The sequence below is a fragment of the Pygoscelis adeliae genome, unplaced genomic scaffold, assembly GCF_000699105.1.
Source record: "Pygoscelis adeliae isolate BGI_AS28 unplaced genomic scaffold, ASM69910v1 Scaffold127, whole genome shotgun sequence".
Classification (NCBI taxonomy): Eukaryota; Metazoa; Chordata; class Aves; order Sphenisciformes; family Spheniscidae; genus Pygoscelis; species Pygoscelis adeliae.
In genome coordinates, this window is record NW_008825208.1 from 782,416 (window position 1) to 798,579 (window position 16,164).

General features: G+C 48.9%; 1 protein-coding gene across 2 annotated transcripts in view; it reads left to right on the forward strand.

Moving 5' to 3' along the window:
- The first annotated feature begins 2,490 nt into the window (after positions 1 to 2,490).
- TMOD1 (tropomodulin 1) overlaps positions 2,491 to 16,164 on the forward strand; it is a 26,373-nt gene continuing 12,699 nt past the window's right edge. The window contains exons 1-3 of one of the 2 annotated variants that reach the window (XM_009328934.1): positions 2,491 to 2,509; positions 11,167 to 11,330; positions 13,301 to 13,457. In XM_009328934.1, coding sequence (XP_009327209.1) covers positions 11,211 to 11,330; positions 13,301 to 13,457 — 277 coding nt within the window. In that variant the 5' untranslated portion in view covers positions 2,491 to 2,509; positions 11,167 to 11,210. Of the gene's footprint in view, positions 2,510 to 10,658; positions 10,679 to 11,166; positions 11,331 to 13,300; positions 13,458 to 16,164 lie in introns of those variants that run through there. The other variant, XM_009328933.1, reaches the window with a different exon arrangement.

Here is a 16,164-nt window from a genome sequence, read left to right on the forward strand (position 1 = left end):
GGAGAGGGCCCTGCGCCGCCCTGAGCGGGTCGCAAAGGGAGCTGGTAGTTCTTTTTTACCGCTGTTGCGTCTGTAATCCTGGGAGCTCTGCTAGGAAATGGTTCTCCAGGAGATGGATCAATAGAAAGCTGCGCTGCTTTTGTACGGGAAAGGTAGAAATTAGCGGGGGGAAAGATTCCTTGAGTCCTTGTGGTGTATTTTCCATGGCCATTCTGTGTCCGGCTTGAATCAGTCACTGCCTTGCTTGAAAGACGCTGCCTATCTCAAAGATAACTTTCCTTCACTCAGCTGGACACAGCTTCTGCCCCCACTCACGTGCCATCCTGATGTGCTCATCTATCTGCTTCTGCTTTTGAAATGGTCCTGGACGGTTTGTTGGGCAGAACTCGTTGCCCACTGCCCCCCTTCTGGACAGGCTGCCCTACCCCTAGGCAGAGGTCCTCTCTCTAGTTGCTTTGCATCTTTCCTTGGGTATTGGGCCTTGAGCCAGAAAGGTGCTCAGCCATGTGGCTGAGGTTATTTTTAAGTGTGTCTAAAATCCCTTCCTCATGTGTGACCTACCAGCTCACACGGGAGTGAAGAATGAATTCCTCATTTCTCACCAAAGAGACAAGATTTGTGCCGAGAGGTGGCACCTTCTCTCAGACTAGCTGATAGAGCAAATACTGGACAAACTGCTGGGCATGCAAGCCTCACTTCAGGTTATGGTAGTGAGCCCTTCATCTTCTGTCTTCTTGGAAGGAGGAGCTGGGCTGCAACATCAAAGCCAAGCACTGTCTTGCTGGCACCGCGGTGCCCAGAGCCGAATGCCTTTTGCGGTGGTGTGGAAGAGTCTGCACTGTTGTCTCTTGACAGCCTCTGTACCTGTTGCCCTAATGTATGTGCATTTGGGTATTCCAACAAGAACGCTGCATCGTAAGCTCACTGCTGCTCATTTCAAGGTCTGTTTTCCCCCCGGCTGGGCTCTTCCCTGCGCCCCCCCCCCTCCCTTCAGCATTGCTTTGTTTTCTAGCCTGACTCCTCTTGTTCTTTTCTCCACACGTTTCTCAGCTGTGATGGTCTGCTGGCTTTTCTCCAGGTTTTTGCACAATATTAAGAATATGTGGCTGCCTCCCCTCCTACTTGGTGTATTTGGGAAAGTCAAACAGATGTGGAGACAGCCTGGTCTATCTCATTACTGGTTTCCTTTGTCCATGTTTCACTTTCATACCCAAAGGATAACTTGATTTATCTTTCCAAGAGACCCTGAATGATCCTGTCGTAAGAAGCATCTGTCCCCTTGTTGCTAGGTGTGTAACTCCATTCCCCAGAGTGATGTGCTACTGAATGTAATGTTTGCAGATGAATTGTTTTACTTTTCCATTCACTGCTTCACTGTTTTCCAGGCATGTAGAGTTTTTGTGAAAGCCCAGCACAGCTGAAGGGCAGGAGGCTGGGATCGGCTTTCTGATTTTTTTCCTCTGTAGTTGACAGCCATTTGCAAATCATGAGCTAGGAAGACTCTGTCTTCACTTCTCTATTCCAGGCAGGGACGTGTAGTCAAAATGTGTTTACTTTGTAAAATTACCAGACTCTTAGAAGAAACAGGAGATAAAAATTTTGTTCCATGGCTCCGTGTTGCTAAACAGCCACGTTTTTTGTCACAGGATCCCAGCACTGCCGATGGCACAGCAGTTCTCTAGTCAGTCCCCAGCTCACAGCAGATCTCTCCCCAGCCAGAGAGGTTGTTGCTTCATATGGCCTATGTCTAGAAACCCCCAAAGATGGAGACCCCACCTCCCTGGTGCCCTGTCTGAGCTGCATCATCCTCCTGGGAGGGAGTTCTTCCTACTCGTTCATGGTGAATGACGTAAACACGTATCAGAGGCTATTCTGGGTCAGACCAAAGTCTGTCCCACCCAGGATACTCTGGCTGGCAGCAACCAGTAGCAGATGCCCTGGGAGAAACATGGAAACAAGGCTACAGCAATGCTTCCCCAGACTTCTGCCCCGTTCCAGCACTGTGCAGTTTAGTAGCTTTCTCAGCTGGAGGTGGTACCTTTGTTTCTTCAGGCCTTGGAGGATTGTGTGAGATCCCACCTCTGTTAAATGTCTCATTCAGATTTGGTGCACAGCATACACCACATGCTCATTGCTGCTGGAACAGTACTCATTTTGCGCTGGTGTTCATTAAGCATCAACCTATCTAGGGCTTATTAGCTGCACCTTGATGGGGCATTTCACTTTCACTTCATCTGCTTCAGCCGCACTAGCGGTGGGGTGGGATGAGGAACATGCAGGTGTAGGTGTGTTACTAACAGCTCGCTGTGCTTTGCTCCCGGCAGTCTGACAGGGCCTCTGTTTTACAGGACATCGCTATCGCCTGTGGAAGGGTCCAAGACACTGCTCAGTACAAGACAGGAGCCTTTCTGCTCCTGTGCTCACATGGCATCCATCAGATTCAGCTGTTCCCTGCAATTAGAGCGTGCCAGAGAAGCAGGAGTCCATCTGAGGACTAACAGAAGTTCAGGCAAGAAACCCGGGATCCCTTTTCAGAGGAGATTGTGCTGGCTGTGAAGTTTCCAAGTGGAAGGGTTCAAGTTACAGAGCAGGAACTGAGTGCACGGTGTCACTAATGACTCAAGTGTGCCCACGTGCTTTTCATAGGGATTAGTAATTAAGCAATTGAGTGCATGCCAGGTGCATGAGAGAACCTCACCCCAAATAGGAGAACACATAACTGTGTTTACAAGTGTGTGCCTTAAAAATATGCAAAGGGGAGATACAGCTGGGATGGTTTGTATTTGGGCTTTGGCAGAGTTTGACCCTGTTGTGTTGCCTGGTCACCAAACATCCAGGCTATTTGCTGGATGGCCCTGATAAGAAAGACCACTTGGTAAGAGCCAGTATGGAGTTGTGTGGCTTGCAGGCTGCAGGAGTGTTGAGGAGAGGAGGGCCAGGAGATAAAGGCAGTTTCTGAGTATTGGGTTAGGAACTGGGTGAGCTGCACCTCCTGGCACGCAAGGAGAGAGGAAGGTCCAGGAGAGTGCAACCAGCGTAAGACTTCCCTCAGCACCAGTGGATGAAGGGAGAGGTCACTTTGGTCAAGCACAGGAAGCTTTCCCTAGTGCGTGCATGACCTTGGACAACAAGCCATTTGCTGTGGAGCTGTCAAGGAAGGATGGGAATGTCAGCTCCAGCATGAGGATCCCCATGGGAATGAGCCATCATCATCAGTAAGTGTTGTCTACAGCATATTGAACTTCATTGCTGTAGGGTTCTGGGTCGTGATGATAACTCCAGATAGTGTTACATGTTTTACATGGCTGGCATGTCATTTACAGAAGCAGAAGTCATGGTGTGCTTCGATAGATCCAAAATGCCTCCTTCCAGATGTTTCTTTTCAAGTACGAATTTCAGTGTGTCTTAGGTTAATGGCTGCTGGTTGTGAGGTTTTTATCAAACCAGAGGAAATCCAGATCTTCCTTGGAGAAGTCTGAGTTTCCTGAAGGAACAGCAGATTCCCCGTTGGATTTCATTAGGCATAGGCCTCTTGCAGGGAGGCTGAGAGGGGCTCAGTCTTTCTAGTTGAAGGCTGGCTTGCCCTAGAGCCGTGAGGGTGTGGGCTGAGCTCTGCTTTCTGCATCTGACATGACAGAGCTTCTCACTGTCTGGAGCATCCCCTGTATTTTCTCTGTCCACTCTTCTCACCCAGGGCATGCATGTGCTGGCACTGCGCAGCCCTGCTGTGGAAAGGCTAAGGGATGAAGATGTGCCTGATGGGCACTGCTTGCTGAGCGGGAGCCAGGGACATCAACTACCTTGTATGCTCTGTTTTATTGAGAATCATTCAAGATGGTGCTTGGCTACTCTGCAAGCTGCACGAGGGCTTCTCAGCATGAGAAAGCTGCAAAGCAAGATACTATGATTGTCTTCTGGAGGCTGAGTGACTCACTCTTGTGCTGCAGAAGCAAGGGACTTAGCCAGGATGACCTTCAGCCATGTCCGAGTTCATGGTGGTTTGAACAGTTTGTTTCAGGGGAAGGCAGCTAAACCCCCTTGTGTTGAACCAGAATCAGAGTTCAAAATTGAATCACAGCAGTGAGGACTTTGCTTCAGCTGGATAAATTGACTGCAAAAAAACCAACAAGTTTTTGTGAAATATGGGGGATCAGCTTGGAGCCCAGTTCCCATCCTATGTAACCTCCTGGTATTCAGAGGAAGAACCTGGACAGTTGAACAGACCTGTGCATTCTTGTGAGACCAAGTCACAGAAAGTTCAGATGGAAAGGGACCTCTGGAAGTTCCCAGGCCAGTGTCCTCCTCTGAGCAGGCCTAGCCCCAGAGCTAGATCAGGTTGCCCAGGGCCTTGTCCAGTTGAGCATCGAATATCAAAGGCTAGAGATCCCACCACCTCTCTGGTCCCTATCCAAGGGCTGCACCACTCTTGTGGCAAGGAGTTTTCTCCTGATGTCCAGTTAGAATTTCTCTTGCCACAACTTGTCCCCATTGCCCCTTGTCCTTCCCCTTTGCACCTCTGAGGAAAGCCTGGTTCTATCTTCTCTAGAAATCCTTTTCCTTTAGGCAGCGGATGACTGACTGCAATTAGATCCCTCTGCAACCTTCCCCTTTCCAGGCTGAAGAAGTCCAGTTCCCTCTGCTTCTCCTTGCATCTTCTGTGTCCCAGGCTCCTGTCCATCCTGATGGCCCTGTACTCAAGTCTCTTCAGCTTCTCAAGGCTTGTCTTCTACTGGGTGACATCAAACTGGATGCAGCATCCAGCTACAGCCTCAGTGGTGCTAAGCAGAGGGGAATACCCACCTCTGTGGACCTTCTAGCTAGATGCTTTCTAGTGCAGCTTGGACTGCGAGTCCAGTGCACAGTCTATCGGAAGTCTGTTGTAGCTTTAACAAGATGTTTCAACATCTTGTACATTCAAGGTGGTGATGCACAGCCCAAGCAGACCAACAGCGCTTGATGCTGTAATCTGAGTCTGTGTTTATGGCTTGTTAAAAAGGTGCTTTCCTCTCTGGCTGAGAAAATGAGATCAGTCTAAAAAAGTATCTACAAAAAACATGCAGGAGACCATTCCCTTAAAAGGACTGGCTTTAGATATTTATCTTCCTTTCATTTCTCCAAGCCAAAGACTTGATGTTTAGTGAGAACAAAGTATGTTCACTTGAAATGGGGCAGACATCTCACTGCCTGTACCGCAGGGACGGGGCACGTGGTCATCTGCAAGGCCACTGCTGGGCTCTGGTTGTGTCTGCCAGAGAAGGGACCACTGGCTCCAGGTGTGACGTTTGTACCTGTGCGCTGGGAGGAGAGCATTCCTCCAGCACACCTGCATTTGACTCTCTCATGACCAGGGTAACTAGTGACAGGAGGCACCCAGCGGTCAAGACTTTGGATGCGTAAGGCTGTGTGGTGACACTGGGGACAGATCCAGCTCCTCCTGTGCTCTGCTCTGCTTTGCTACTGGGTTTTGCAAAATTTGCATAGACTCAACGTTTTTAGGTGTGGTCTCAGAAGGAGCTGATGTGCATCTTTCCCTCTGTTGTTACTGGATCTGGCGCTAAATTGTTGGTCCCTTCTTGAAACTCTTGGGAACTGGTGATGCTGGGGTGCTCAGTGACTCAAACAGCAGGGCGGCTGTGGAGTCAGGCTCTTGCACACCAGCACCCAGGTATGCTGGGATGCAAGCCCAAGGTTCACAAGGTGTCCCATGAGCTGCCAGACCAGCAGAGACTCGCTTTTTGGTGGGTAGATGTCCTTCATCCCTACATCCGCACGGTGTCTGCCCCAGCTCTACCACGTGTAATGGCTCCCCCTTCTCCAGGTGCTTCTGGTACCCCCCCGCCCCTTCCTCTCGACCTCCCTGCAAATGCCCCAGCTCTCTCCTTCATTCCCTGACTGTCAGCTGAAAGAGATGCCTAGGCTTTCTCCACATTACACCTCTGCTGACAGACCCTTTGCACGCATGTGCAGCTTGACAAAAAATTAGGGTTTGAGTCCTGTATGAGATGTCATTAGAGTTCACTTATGGCTTTAAGGTTTATCAGATGACTGAGAAGCCACATAAAAATACAGTCTTCATTTAGGAACCAACTGGAGCTGATTTGCTCCTCTCCATCTGCACAGCATGCATCTTGGATTTACACCTGGGTGATTCACTGAGGTCTAAGCGTATGCACAGAAAGTACTTAACTTCTCTAGAGTTTATAGGAAATGGTCACCTGAGGTATGTAGAGTTTCTCAAAAAAAGCCCTGGCATTTATCTTTAAAGTTATGCTAAAAGTCAAAGAAAAGAAAAAAGAAATTGTAGCAACTACAGAGGGGTTGGTTGACATTGGTTTATTATTTTTATACAGTAAAAATAATAGCTCTGAACTTTGACTCAGGTTTATACTTAAGCTATGAAAAAATCTCATAAATCAAAACCCTGCATGAGTCAAATAACTGTTCTCAAGTCAGGCTATCCCTCAAAAGGTTAACTCCTGCCTCCAGTGCTGCTTAAAAACAGCCTTCATTCTGAACAGACTTCTGCCTTCAAACTTGGCAGTTTTTCCAAGAATCATCAATATCTATGCTGGTGACACTTGTTGGCCACCTCTTTGTGTCAGAAACCAAGCCTTGGTCTGCTTTCTTATTTCAAAGCACTGAAAAAGTTTCCCAGTAGATTTGAGAGTTGCTGGTGGGGGGGTGTTAATTTCTTCAACTGTGGCTCTCATCACCCTCTGTCTTTTGCTGGCGATTTGGTGTGGCTGGTGACTTGGCATGCACCAAATCCTCCTGCGTGCTGCAGTCCCTGTGGCCGTGGAAGTGACAGCCGCGTGCTGCAGCCTGCAATGAAGTGCTGAAATGGGGGTCGGATTGGACTGATAACAGAATTTATCACCGAAAAGCCCTGTATCTTCACTGAGGTTAGTTGCTCTTTCTCCCCGTGTACGTATGAATAGAAAAGGGCTTTCCGTAATTTCCTGCTGTTAGCGTGCTAGTGCACATGGGAGGCTGTGCAGTTAGAGGCTGGGCTTCCCAGCACAAGCGTGCTGCAAGACTGCCGTCATGCCATGTTGCACCCAGGGGAAATCAGTCTCTGTGTTTTCTCTATGACATTTTTGTGTTTTCTTGGAATTTGTCTTGCTTGCTACTGTTTCTGTCGCTTTACCCAGTTCTGATTTCTCGTTTGTTCTTTTTCCTGGGGTTGTCAGAGCATTGAGGGATGATCCTGCAGATCCTCCGACTCAGCAGTACCTGTGCTGCTCCGCAGCCTCCCCGAGCAGCCTGTTGCAGCCTGAGCTGCTGCCCTGCTCCTGGCCTCCCTGCTTGCCCACCTGAGGAGCATGACCACATCCCCCTGCTCTCCACCATGGACGGGACACAGTGGTCCCGCGTGGGCCACCTTCCCCAGGTCTCCACTGGTTCCCTGTGCAGAGGTCGATGCTGCTCTTGGGTTTCAGTGCCCCAGAAAGGGCACAGTGCTGCAGGGGGGCTGTACCAGTGCAAAGCAGTGAAAGGAGTATTTCCAGTGTCATACACGATGCTTTTCTTTTTCACTTGTTCTACAGCACCTATTTGTTTGCTCAGAGGTTTTCAGAAACAAACTATTCCATCCCCCTCATAATCACAAATGTTGCCTTTTTTTTTTACTTTGTTTTCCTGTATTCATGATAGGAACAGTCTTCCCTGTAGATGACCTATGCTGTGTGTTCATCTCGCATCCGATTTAATTTTTCTCCTTGAACCTTTTTATTGGTCTTCATGCATACAAACTCGTGTGCTCTTCAGACTTACCAAGTGCAAGTGTTTGGGCTGCCTTCTAATGTGTCTGATGAATACTTCGGACAATAAGACCTAATGTCTTGCTCTCTTGGTAGTCAATATGAATTTCAATTTTTTGAGGACTTAAAGTTGTAATAGTGTCAGTCCTGTGCAGCTTCTGTATATTACATATATATTTTGTTGTGATGCTTCCTTTGTTGATTGAATGAAAAATGTATTGGTAGATTTAATGAAAAATAGCAAGAAATCAAAGCTGCCATCTTAGGGAGGCATTGAGAATAGATTTGATGGAGCAGATTTGTGGTGAATTAGGGTTAACAATTTCCTGAATGTCCAGAGGTGTGTGGATTTAAAATTTGAATATAATACTTATAGTTGTGTTGGAGGATATTGTAATGTTTTTGGAGTGCAGGTGTTGGGGGGACCTGTGTTAAACGATGCTTGAACCCTAGCACAGGTCAGGAGAGCTGTTTGTGGAGGTGGGTGTTTCAGCACATTGTATAAATGAAAACAATTACGCTTAGGCAGAATTTTCCTGCTTTCTTACTTTTGGCAGTAGAATGCCCTCTTGCTGTTTACAGCAGACGGGCTATTTGCTTTGTCTCTCAGCACTCATTAGCAAGGTAGGGCAGAAAAGGCCTGGGACGTGGAGGTAAGGGACAGCCAGTGAATGTACTGGTCCTGGAGGCTGTGCTGGAGGATGCGATGCTAAACCTGCACAGCTTGTTTGGTGGGCCAGGGAGCGGTACAAAATGTCCTGCCACTGCGGGCACGGTTAGTGCTCCTGACGCGCTCTCCACGGGAGCTGCATGAGTTGTTGGCGCCGTCCAGCTTCACCAGCGAGGCTGTGAGGGCACTGTCCCTTCCCAGCAACTCTGCTTGGGGTACGTAGCAAATGAAATTCTCCCTGTGGGGATTTCAGCTGTGTTTCAGCAAGCTCTGCACCTGTCCTCAACCCTCAAGGCCTTTGCTATATGCAGCCCCGGCTTCATATCTCTGCAAGACGCTTTGAAACCTGGACCGCTTTCCAGAAGCATTGCCTGTACGCCCTGACATCCGACGTCTGTCCTGCCTTTCGCCCGTCGGTGCTGACAGTCTCCGTCCTTCTGGCAGGAGGCGACAAGGTCAGCCCTGCAGAGGCTGCGCTCTGGTCCCAGCTGAGCCGCCACTTGCAGGCTACCTCTGATTGCTAGGAAGGGGCTGTGGCTGCCTCTGAGAGCAGTCGTCCCCGCATAGCCAAGGTGGGGATTGCCATGGTAGGTGTGAGTATTTTAAGCCGTTACAGGGAATTTAGCACCCTGGGGTGGGTTATCCTCTGCCTTCCTGCCTGCTCTTCACTCCAGCTCCTTCCACAGCAGAACAGTCAAAACTAAAAATTGAATATGAAATACAAACTAGTCATAGTTCATGTACTTCTCTAAGGTCGCAGTGGCACAGCACATCTCCAGATCCGGGTCCAGGCTGCTTTTCTAGGATCTCCTGCATCAGAGTAATAATAATTGCTGTAACGACAAGCATTTGTTCATGGATAATTGTGATAAAGGCTCTGCTTTTTTCTACGCCGACCAGAAGGGCAGCCTTGCTGGGGCTGAGCTGCTGGACATGGCTCGTAGCCTGACCGGTGCACAGTTGCGTGGCTGCCGCACATCAGTCTTGCGTCTCGAGGTGCCTTGCACTGACTGCTGCAGGGGATTGGTAAAGTGCAGGAGTGCTGGGGTCCCCACCGCCTTGCTTAGCCAAACCCACCAAGCCCCATAGCCCATGCTTCCTCCTTCACCCTCCCACTGCCCTCGACCCTAGTGCCTGCAGGTTGACTGTCACTGTACAGAGCAAACCAGCCCGCCGAAAAGCTGGTTTTCAGCCTCTCAGCTCCCGGCTGTGGGAGCATGGGAGGCTGTTCCTCCTATCAAGAAGGCACCGTCTCCTGGCGCTCCACCTCCTAAGTGGCGAGTGACAGGAATGCGAGTGATGCAGGAACTGCCATCACAGCAGTGGGAAACCAAACGTCTGACCAGATGACGGCTCTAAATTTAAGGGCTTGCTGTTGAGCCATGCGTGCGTTAATGTGCCCTTTTGTGACCAAGCTAAAGATAATTTTCCTATCTGAAACAGCAGCTGCATTGCAAGTTGTATAAAGAGACTTCTCCACTAATGAAGAGCAATCATAAGAGCATGATCTGCCCTGAGAGGATGAGCAAAGCTGGAGAAATGTGACTCGGGATAGGGCTCTGACGCTCCGCAGAAGCTGAAAAGAGACCATTTATAGAAACTCAAAAGATGTTTGGCTCCTTGAAAAATGCATAGGCCTTGCTGTTACTTTAATGTAAATGCCACTTGAGAGAATAGCAACACTTTTTTTTAAACTGTAGGAAAAGTTGCTTTAAATTATCTAGAGTTCAATATTCTCTGCAAAAATTGAGCCAAAATATGTAAATATACAGACAGTGCTATGGAACAGAAGGACACTTTGGGCAAAAAAGCAGAGTTGGATACACTCTTGTGTGTTGTAGTGAGTGTATTTTTAACCCACCTGCATATTTTAAACAAGTTGACCTTTGTAGAAGGCCTACTACAGTCTTTTAGAGCTGGCAGAGGTCCAGTTATGTGCGTGTGATTGTGTATGGCATTTTATATTAGGAGACATGGGACAACCCCCTGGGTCAGCAGGGATTATCCGGATAGGTCATTTAGTACGTTACTCCCACTTCTCTTCTTGAAGGGTTGGTTTAGACGTGCAGTAACACTCAGGTCAGCTGCTTAGCTTGCAGCAGTGCAAACACGTGTTGTCTCAGGGAAGAAGGGTCACTAAACAGCACGTTTAACTGGCAGCCTTCTGAACACGAGTGGATAATACTTCCTGATCAACTTGTGGCTTTAAAACACAGGAAGGAGTGCTGCGCACTGCAGCCTCGTGGAGGTTTGCAGGGCTCAGAGGGACTCAGTGATGCTACAAATCTGTTTTCCCACCTGGTGACAACGTTATCTGGACTGCCATGTGCAGGGAGGTGTTACTGGGGGCCCTTACAAAGGGCATGAGAGCTGCAGACTTTATGATTTGTGGTTTATTGTTCCTTCAAGGAAATAAATGCCTAGGAAACATCGAGAACAGCTTGGAGAAAGACATCTCTAGCCACCATCCTGTCCAAAGTACTTCCTCAGTGCTGCCCTGTAAGTCTGTGATGGGGCAATGTGCTACTGAAGTTCTGCCGCTCTCATGACCATGGGCCGTTACTTGCATGTAGGATATGGACAGGGGGGCCCTGAGCAATCTGACCTGGCTTTGAAGTCAGCTATGCTTTAAGCATAAATATTCTGCAACTCTGTGGTATTCAGCATTTCCCGACCAGCCAGGCTGCAGCGTCATGTTTCATGTATTCAGAATTACACTTCTTATTTTCATTTCAGGTCCTGTTTCGGCATAAAAGTGAAATTCACGAGACTCCTCCAAGATGTCTTACAGAAAGGAGCTAGAAAAATATCGAGACCTGGATGAAGACAAGATCCTTGGAGCCCTGACAGAGGAGGAGCTCAGGAAGTTAGAGAATGAACTGGAGGAGCTGGATCCTGATGTAAGTCATTTTTACATGAGATTTGCTAGATGGTAAATCTCAGTAGTTGTGGGGGAATGGGCTGCATTAGTAATCTGTATTTAAGTGGGATCCTTTGCAGAGCCTGTACTCAGTGCAAGGATGGAAGAGACTGTCCACAGATGAGCAGAAGCAGTTTTCCCATCACAAGCGCGGGCTACATGTGGAACTTTGTTTCTGCGATAATCCCCTGCCCTTGCCCTGGTGTGCGTGCTCCGGTGTGACAAGCACTGTGATTTGCAGCACCGATGTGAGCCAGTGCTGGTGCAGGGCAGTAAACCTGCAGAAACTGGATCTCTGCTTCTGATCGGGCCACCTTGGAGGGAATGTGTAGGGGTTTGTGGGTTGTTTGGGTTTTTTTTCGTAGCAAACTTCAAATGGTCTGTATTTTCCTCCGTTTAGGCAGAAATCCAAATCCCAGAGTTTTGCAAAATGGAACAATTGCTTTTTAGCAACCTCCCAGCATCAGTAGGAGCTGTGCATATGCAAACACTGGGCCTGCTAGAGCCAAGCAATGAAAACTTGTTGGAGGCAACGTTGTCCTGTGGCCCTAGCAGGGGATGTGCAGAGCCAACTGGCAGTCCTCTGGGTTACGGCAACATTAGATGGTGAGGCTGGGCACTGCCGAGTGAGAAATTGTTCCTGCAACATGCAGTTAGTGTTTCTGGGGGAAATGATGAGCAGTGTAGATTGCATCATCAGTATTTTTAACTGCAACACAGGAAAATAATTAGGAGGTGGCAGGCTAGATCCCAGCATTAAGCGTATGGGCTGATGGGCTGGTTACAGCTGCCTCAGAAGACACAGAGTCAGGCAGCATTCTGTGAAAGATGCAGAAAGGTAGAATAATCACGAACATCTGTCAGTACAGGTGTAGCCTGAGTACAGGAGTCAAAGCATAAAGATTGCATGGTCACCTCTCACAGCATGAAGCCTGAGGAAGCAAGCTGTTTCCTATGCCTCCCTGCTTGTGCATTAGCACAGTTCTCCTCTGTTCCCCTCCAAGGTTGCCCAAGTCTAATTGCTTCCTATTAGTCATTTTCCTCCCCAGGCTTTTCACTGATACAGATTTAAATGATAATGAATTACTTTTATTAGGCGGGCATGGGAGAATCAGTGCGTTGTTCAAAATCACCTTGAATGTCTTAAAAAGTAAATGTTGACTTCTATCCAGCAAAGCTTTAAAGAACATGCTTAGTGTCAAATCTGGGAATAGTCTTACTGCATTAAGACTGTTCTATATTTACATATAAGCAGGTGCTTACGTGCCGTATGTGTCAGGCACAAAGCAACTTCCCATGGTGGCTAACGTGACTGAATAACAAGGAGGCAGTTTGAAAAAGGGCTGAGGTTCGCAGGGGCTTTGTTCTGCAATGGAGTGACCTTCTCTGTGAGACCCTGAATGTAGTTTTGTGATGGATCACGAAAGGCAGAAGAGACCACCACCCCTCTCTGGTCTGCTCTGTGAAAGGCCATGGGATTTTCCTGAACTGATTCTTGCTGGGACATGTGGGGCATGTGGGCAGTCGGACAGACACATATAGGGAGGAGAAGAGGGGTTGAGTTTAGCAGCTTGGTTCTGGCACTGCAACTGTTGCAAAGAGGCAGCAGAAATGGTGAGAGTGTGGGAAGAGGCTAGGAGGAGCAGGAGGTGATGGCTGAGAGCCCCCAGAGAAAGGGCTGGAGCTGCTGTTGTAGAGAAACCCACTTGGCAGCATGGAGATCTTGTAGTGGAGCCAGCCTTTGAAACTGGAGGGGGGAAGGAGATCATGTGTCTTAGATGATGTGGGAATCAGTGGGGTTGGATGGAGATAACCTTTGACATGAGAAGCAAATTGTCAAGCAATGTGGAAGAAAGACAGTGCAATGAGGAAAGTGGAGAGGGGAGAGCGTTTGATGGGTGGGGATCGTGGCCTGCAGAGATAACCTGTGTTTCTCCCCTCCATGCCTAGAACGCATTGCTGCCAGCAGGGCTCAGGCAGCGGGATCAGACGCAAAAGCCACCAACTGGCCCATTCAAAAGGGAGGAACTCATGGCACACCTAGAAAAGCAGGCAAAGGATGTTAAAGACAGAGAAGACTTGGTTCCTTTCACGGGTGAAAAGAGAGGTATGGTCATCCTTTGCGCCACACTGAGTGTGTCACGATGAAGACACAGTGGGTACACAGCAGAAGGGTTGTGTCTGACCCCCATTGCTAAGCATGACTTCATTTTGACACCATTGGGGTGGTGGATCTGCCCTCTCTGCTGTCTAGCCCCAGCCCAGGCTGGCTAATAAACTGGGGTGTGCCCAAGAGGTCCATGTGCTTGCTGATTTGGGTACCGCCTGATATGTTGTTAGGTGATGGACAGAGGCTGTACCACTGTGCAGCCTCTTTCCGTCCCCATCCCACTGCAGCTGTATCAAGCTCTGGGGAAGACCTCATCTTCTGTCCTCTCTTGTTCCTCCTCTGCCCTGTCGTCCTGTGAGCTCTGCAGGCTGCGCTCTGTCTTCCACCATTGCCTTTCATGCTCCATCCCTACACTCTGAACTTCATCTTGGTACAGAGAAACTCCACAGGTCCCCTCAGCTGTGATGATCCCAACAGTTCCCGTCTAGTCTTCATCACTTCTTGACAACCCCAGCCTCATTTCCCAGCCTCCTGCAGCTTGCATGTTTCTGTCTTCCTGCACCATGCCCTGTGGTGGCTGCTGCACCCTTGCTCTGCGTGGCCCTGGGGCCTGTGAGCAAGGGGTTTGCTCTGCCTCTTCTCTTTCTTCTCCTCCTGGCATCTTTTCCTATTCTCCTGGGACATGTCACATTATCCAAAGGACTTTCCTGCTCCCATTAGCACTCTGAATATCATCTGACATGGGATGTGGCCCGGTCAGTCCTTGCATCTGGGTTCCAGGAGCTTCTCAGCAGCTTTTTTCTGCTGTTGTGTCTCCTGCTGTACCATGGTCCCCCTGCAGCAGAAGATCTGTTTGTGCACTGTTGGCACTACTGGTTGCCCCGCATCAAAAAAGAAGCGCATGAAAATAGGCGCATGTGAGCATGTTTCCCAACTGAGTTCTTTCTCAAAGCTGCGTCCTTACTGATCCACATGCCTCTCTGAGAAAGAGCTTGTGTTAAATCTGTCCATTTAATAAAACTTGAGGTGGTATTTTTAGCAAAAAAAAAAAGAGTTCTCCTTGAAAGAAGTAAATGAAAAGAGTAAATTGAGTGCTATCAGGAAGAGCAATTTAGCAACTTCAAACGTACCCCAGCCCAGCGTTGGCTACCCACCTGGCTAGCACAGCAGGTAATAGCAGTGCTCCACAGGAGATGGAGGTATTTCACGCATTTTGAGTTTTCAGCTTCTGGTCTGAGCTAATCATGTTTCAATCTGATGTGATCTCAAACACATTAAACATATTTTCACTTGTAACACGCTGTGAAGTGAAGACACTACTTACATTGACTGTGAGCCAGAGATGGTAAATTACATACTCACAGTTGTGGCAGAGCTGGAAATAAATCATCACGTTTGTGGTTCGGAGCGTGATTTACTAGTTTGCCACGGGAGGTGCTCTCCTTGGCCGTGCCACTGGACAGGGTAAGGGTTGGTGTGTGCATACATGCTGTATTACAATATATAATGCTGTGTTTGCATGCACCATTTAATTTAAAGTTCAAACTTGTAATAAAGCATGACTGAGATATGAAACTTTCTAAAACTAAAACCCAGAAGTTTTGATGACACTGAGATGTCAAAAGGAGTTACTGTGTGATGGTAGAATTAAGTTTGCCCTGTTTTTCCTCTTAAAAAAAACCCACCAGATGGTGTGCACAGTTTGCCGAGCCGTGTGTCCAGTGGGACAATGGTTCCGGGTCTCCACACCAAGCCAGAGCTGAGGGGGCCAGCCCTCTCCAGACAGTTTGCTGCAGAGTACCCAGAAGGTGCCTGGCTGTGCAGGCACACATGATGCTCTGCCTATTTTTGCGAGAGCAGCTGTGTTCCAGGAGGCAGATTCTTGCCCTCTTCGTCAGGGTGGCAGCATGGAGGCAGGAGGTGGGCTGTTTTGCAAAACGCTGTTTATAGCAGCCTCCATTTCATACTAGGGGAGCCCGAAGCGCAGTTCCTTGAGGCTAAATTTAGCCCCTTCTGTTTCTGCACATCCCTGAGCAGCAGGATCTTTGTTTCTCCCCTTTGGTGCCACTGACTCCGGTTTCAGAGGGGGGACAAAAATAGTCCTGGCTGGCATGCCAGGCTGAGAGCTTTGCACTTGCTATCTCTCTTCAGTGATTCTGGACTATTTCTGGGGAGGGGACTGCTCCAAAATGCTCTGGGATCCCTCCTCCTCCTCCCGTCCCGCAGCAGTGCTGGGTTTACCCAACAGACTGCTCCCTGCTGAGGTGTGTTAAAACACCACAAGCGTCTTTTCTTTGGTGGTGGGGGTGGTCGCAGGTAGATGCCCTGTCGTGAAATCTCAGACCTGACCCGTACAACCTCTGCAAAAAGATCTGCCCGCCTGTTGGTGGTGTGAGCAGTTAAGAGCTGGGAGCAGCCGTGCAGTGCCATGAACCCCATCCGCTGCCCCACGCCTCCCTGGGACGCAGCCAGCTCCGGCAGAGAAAGGGTTGTGGCTTGCCCGGTGATCATCCTGGGCAATGGGATGGGGGAGTGCTGGGGAGCCCATGGCATTCAGAGCTGGGCTGGAGCTGCGTCACTCACTGCACAGCCCCTTGTCCATGTGGGCAGTCCCTGTTAGGAAAAGGCCACAACAAAGCAGCTGAGATGGCAGCTTTGCATTACTAGCTGTACCTGTTGCTTTGCACCTCTGACTTGTAGGGAA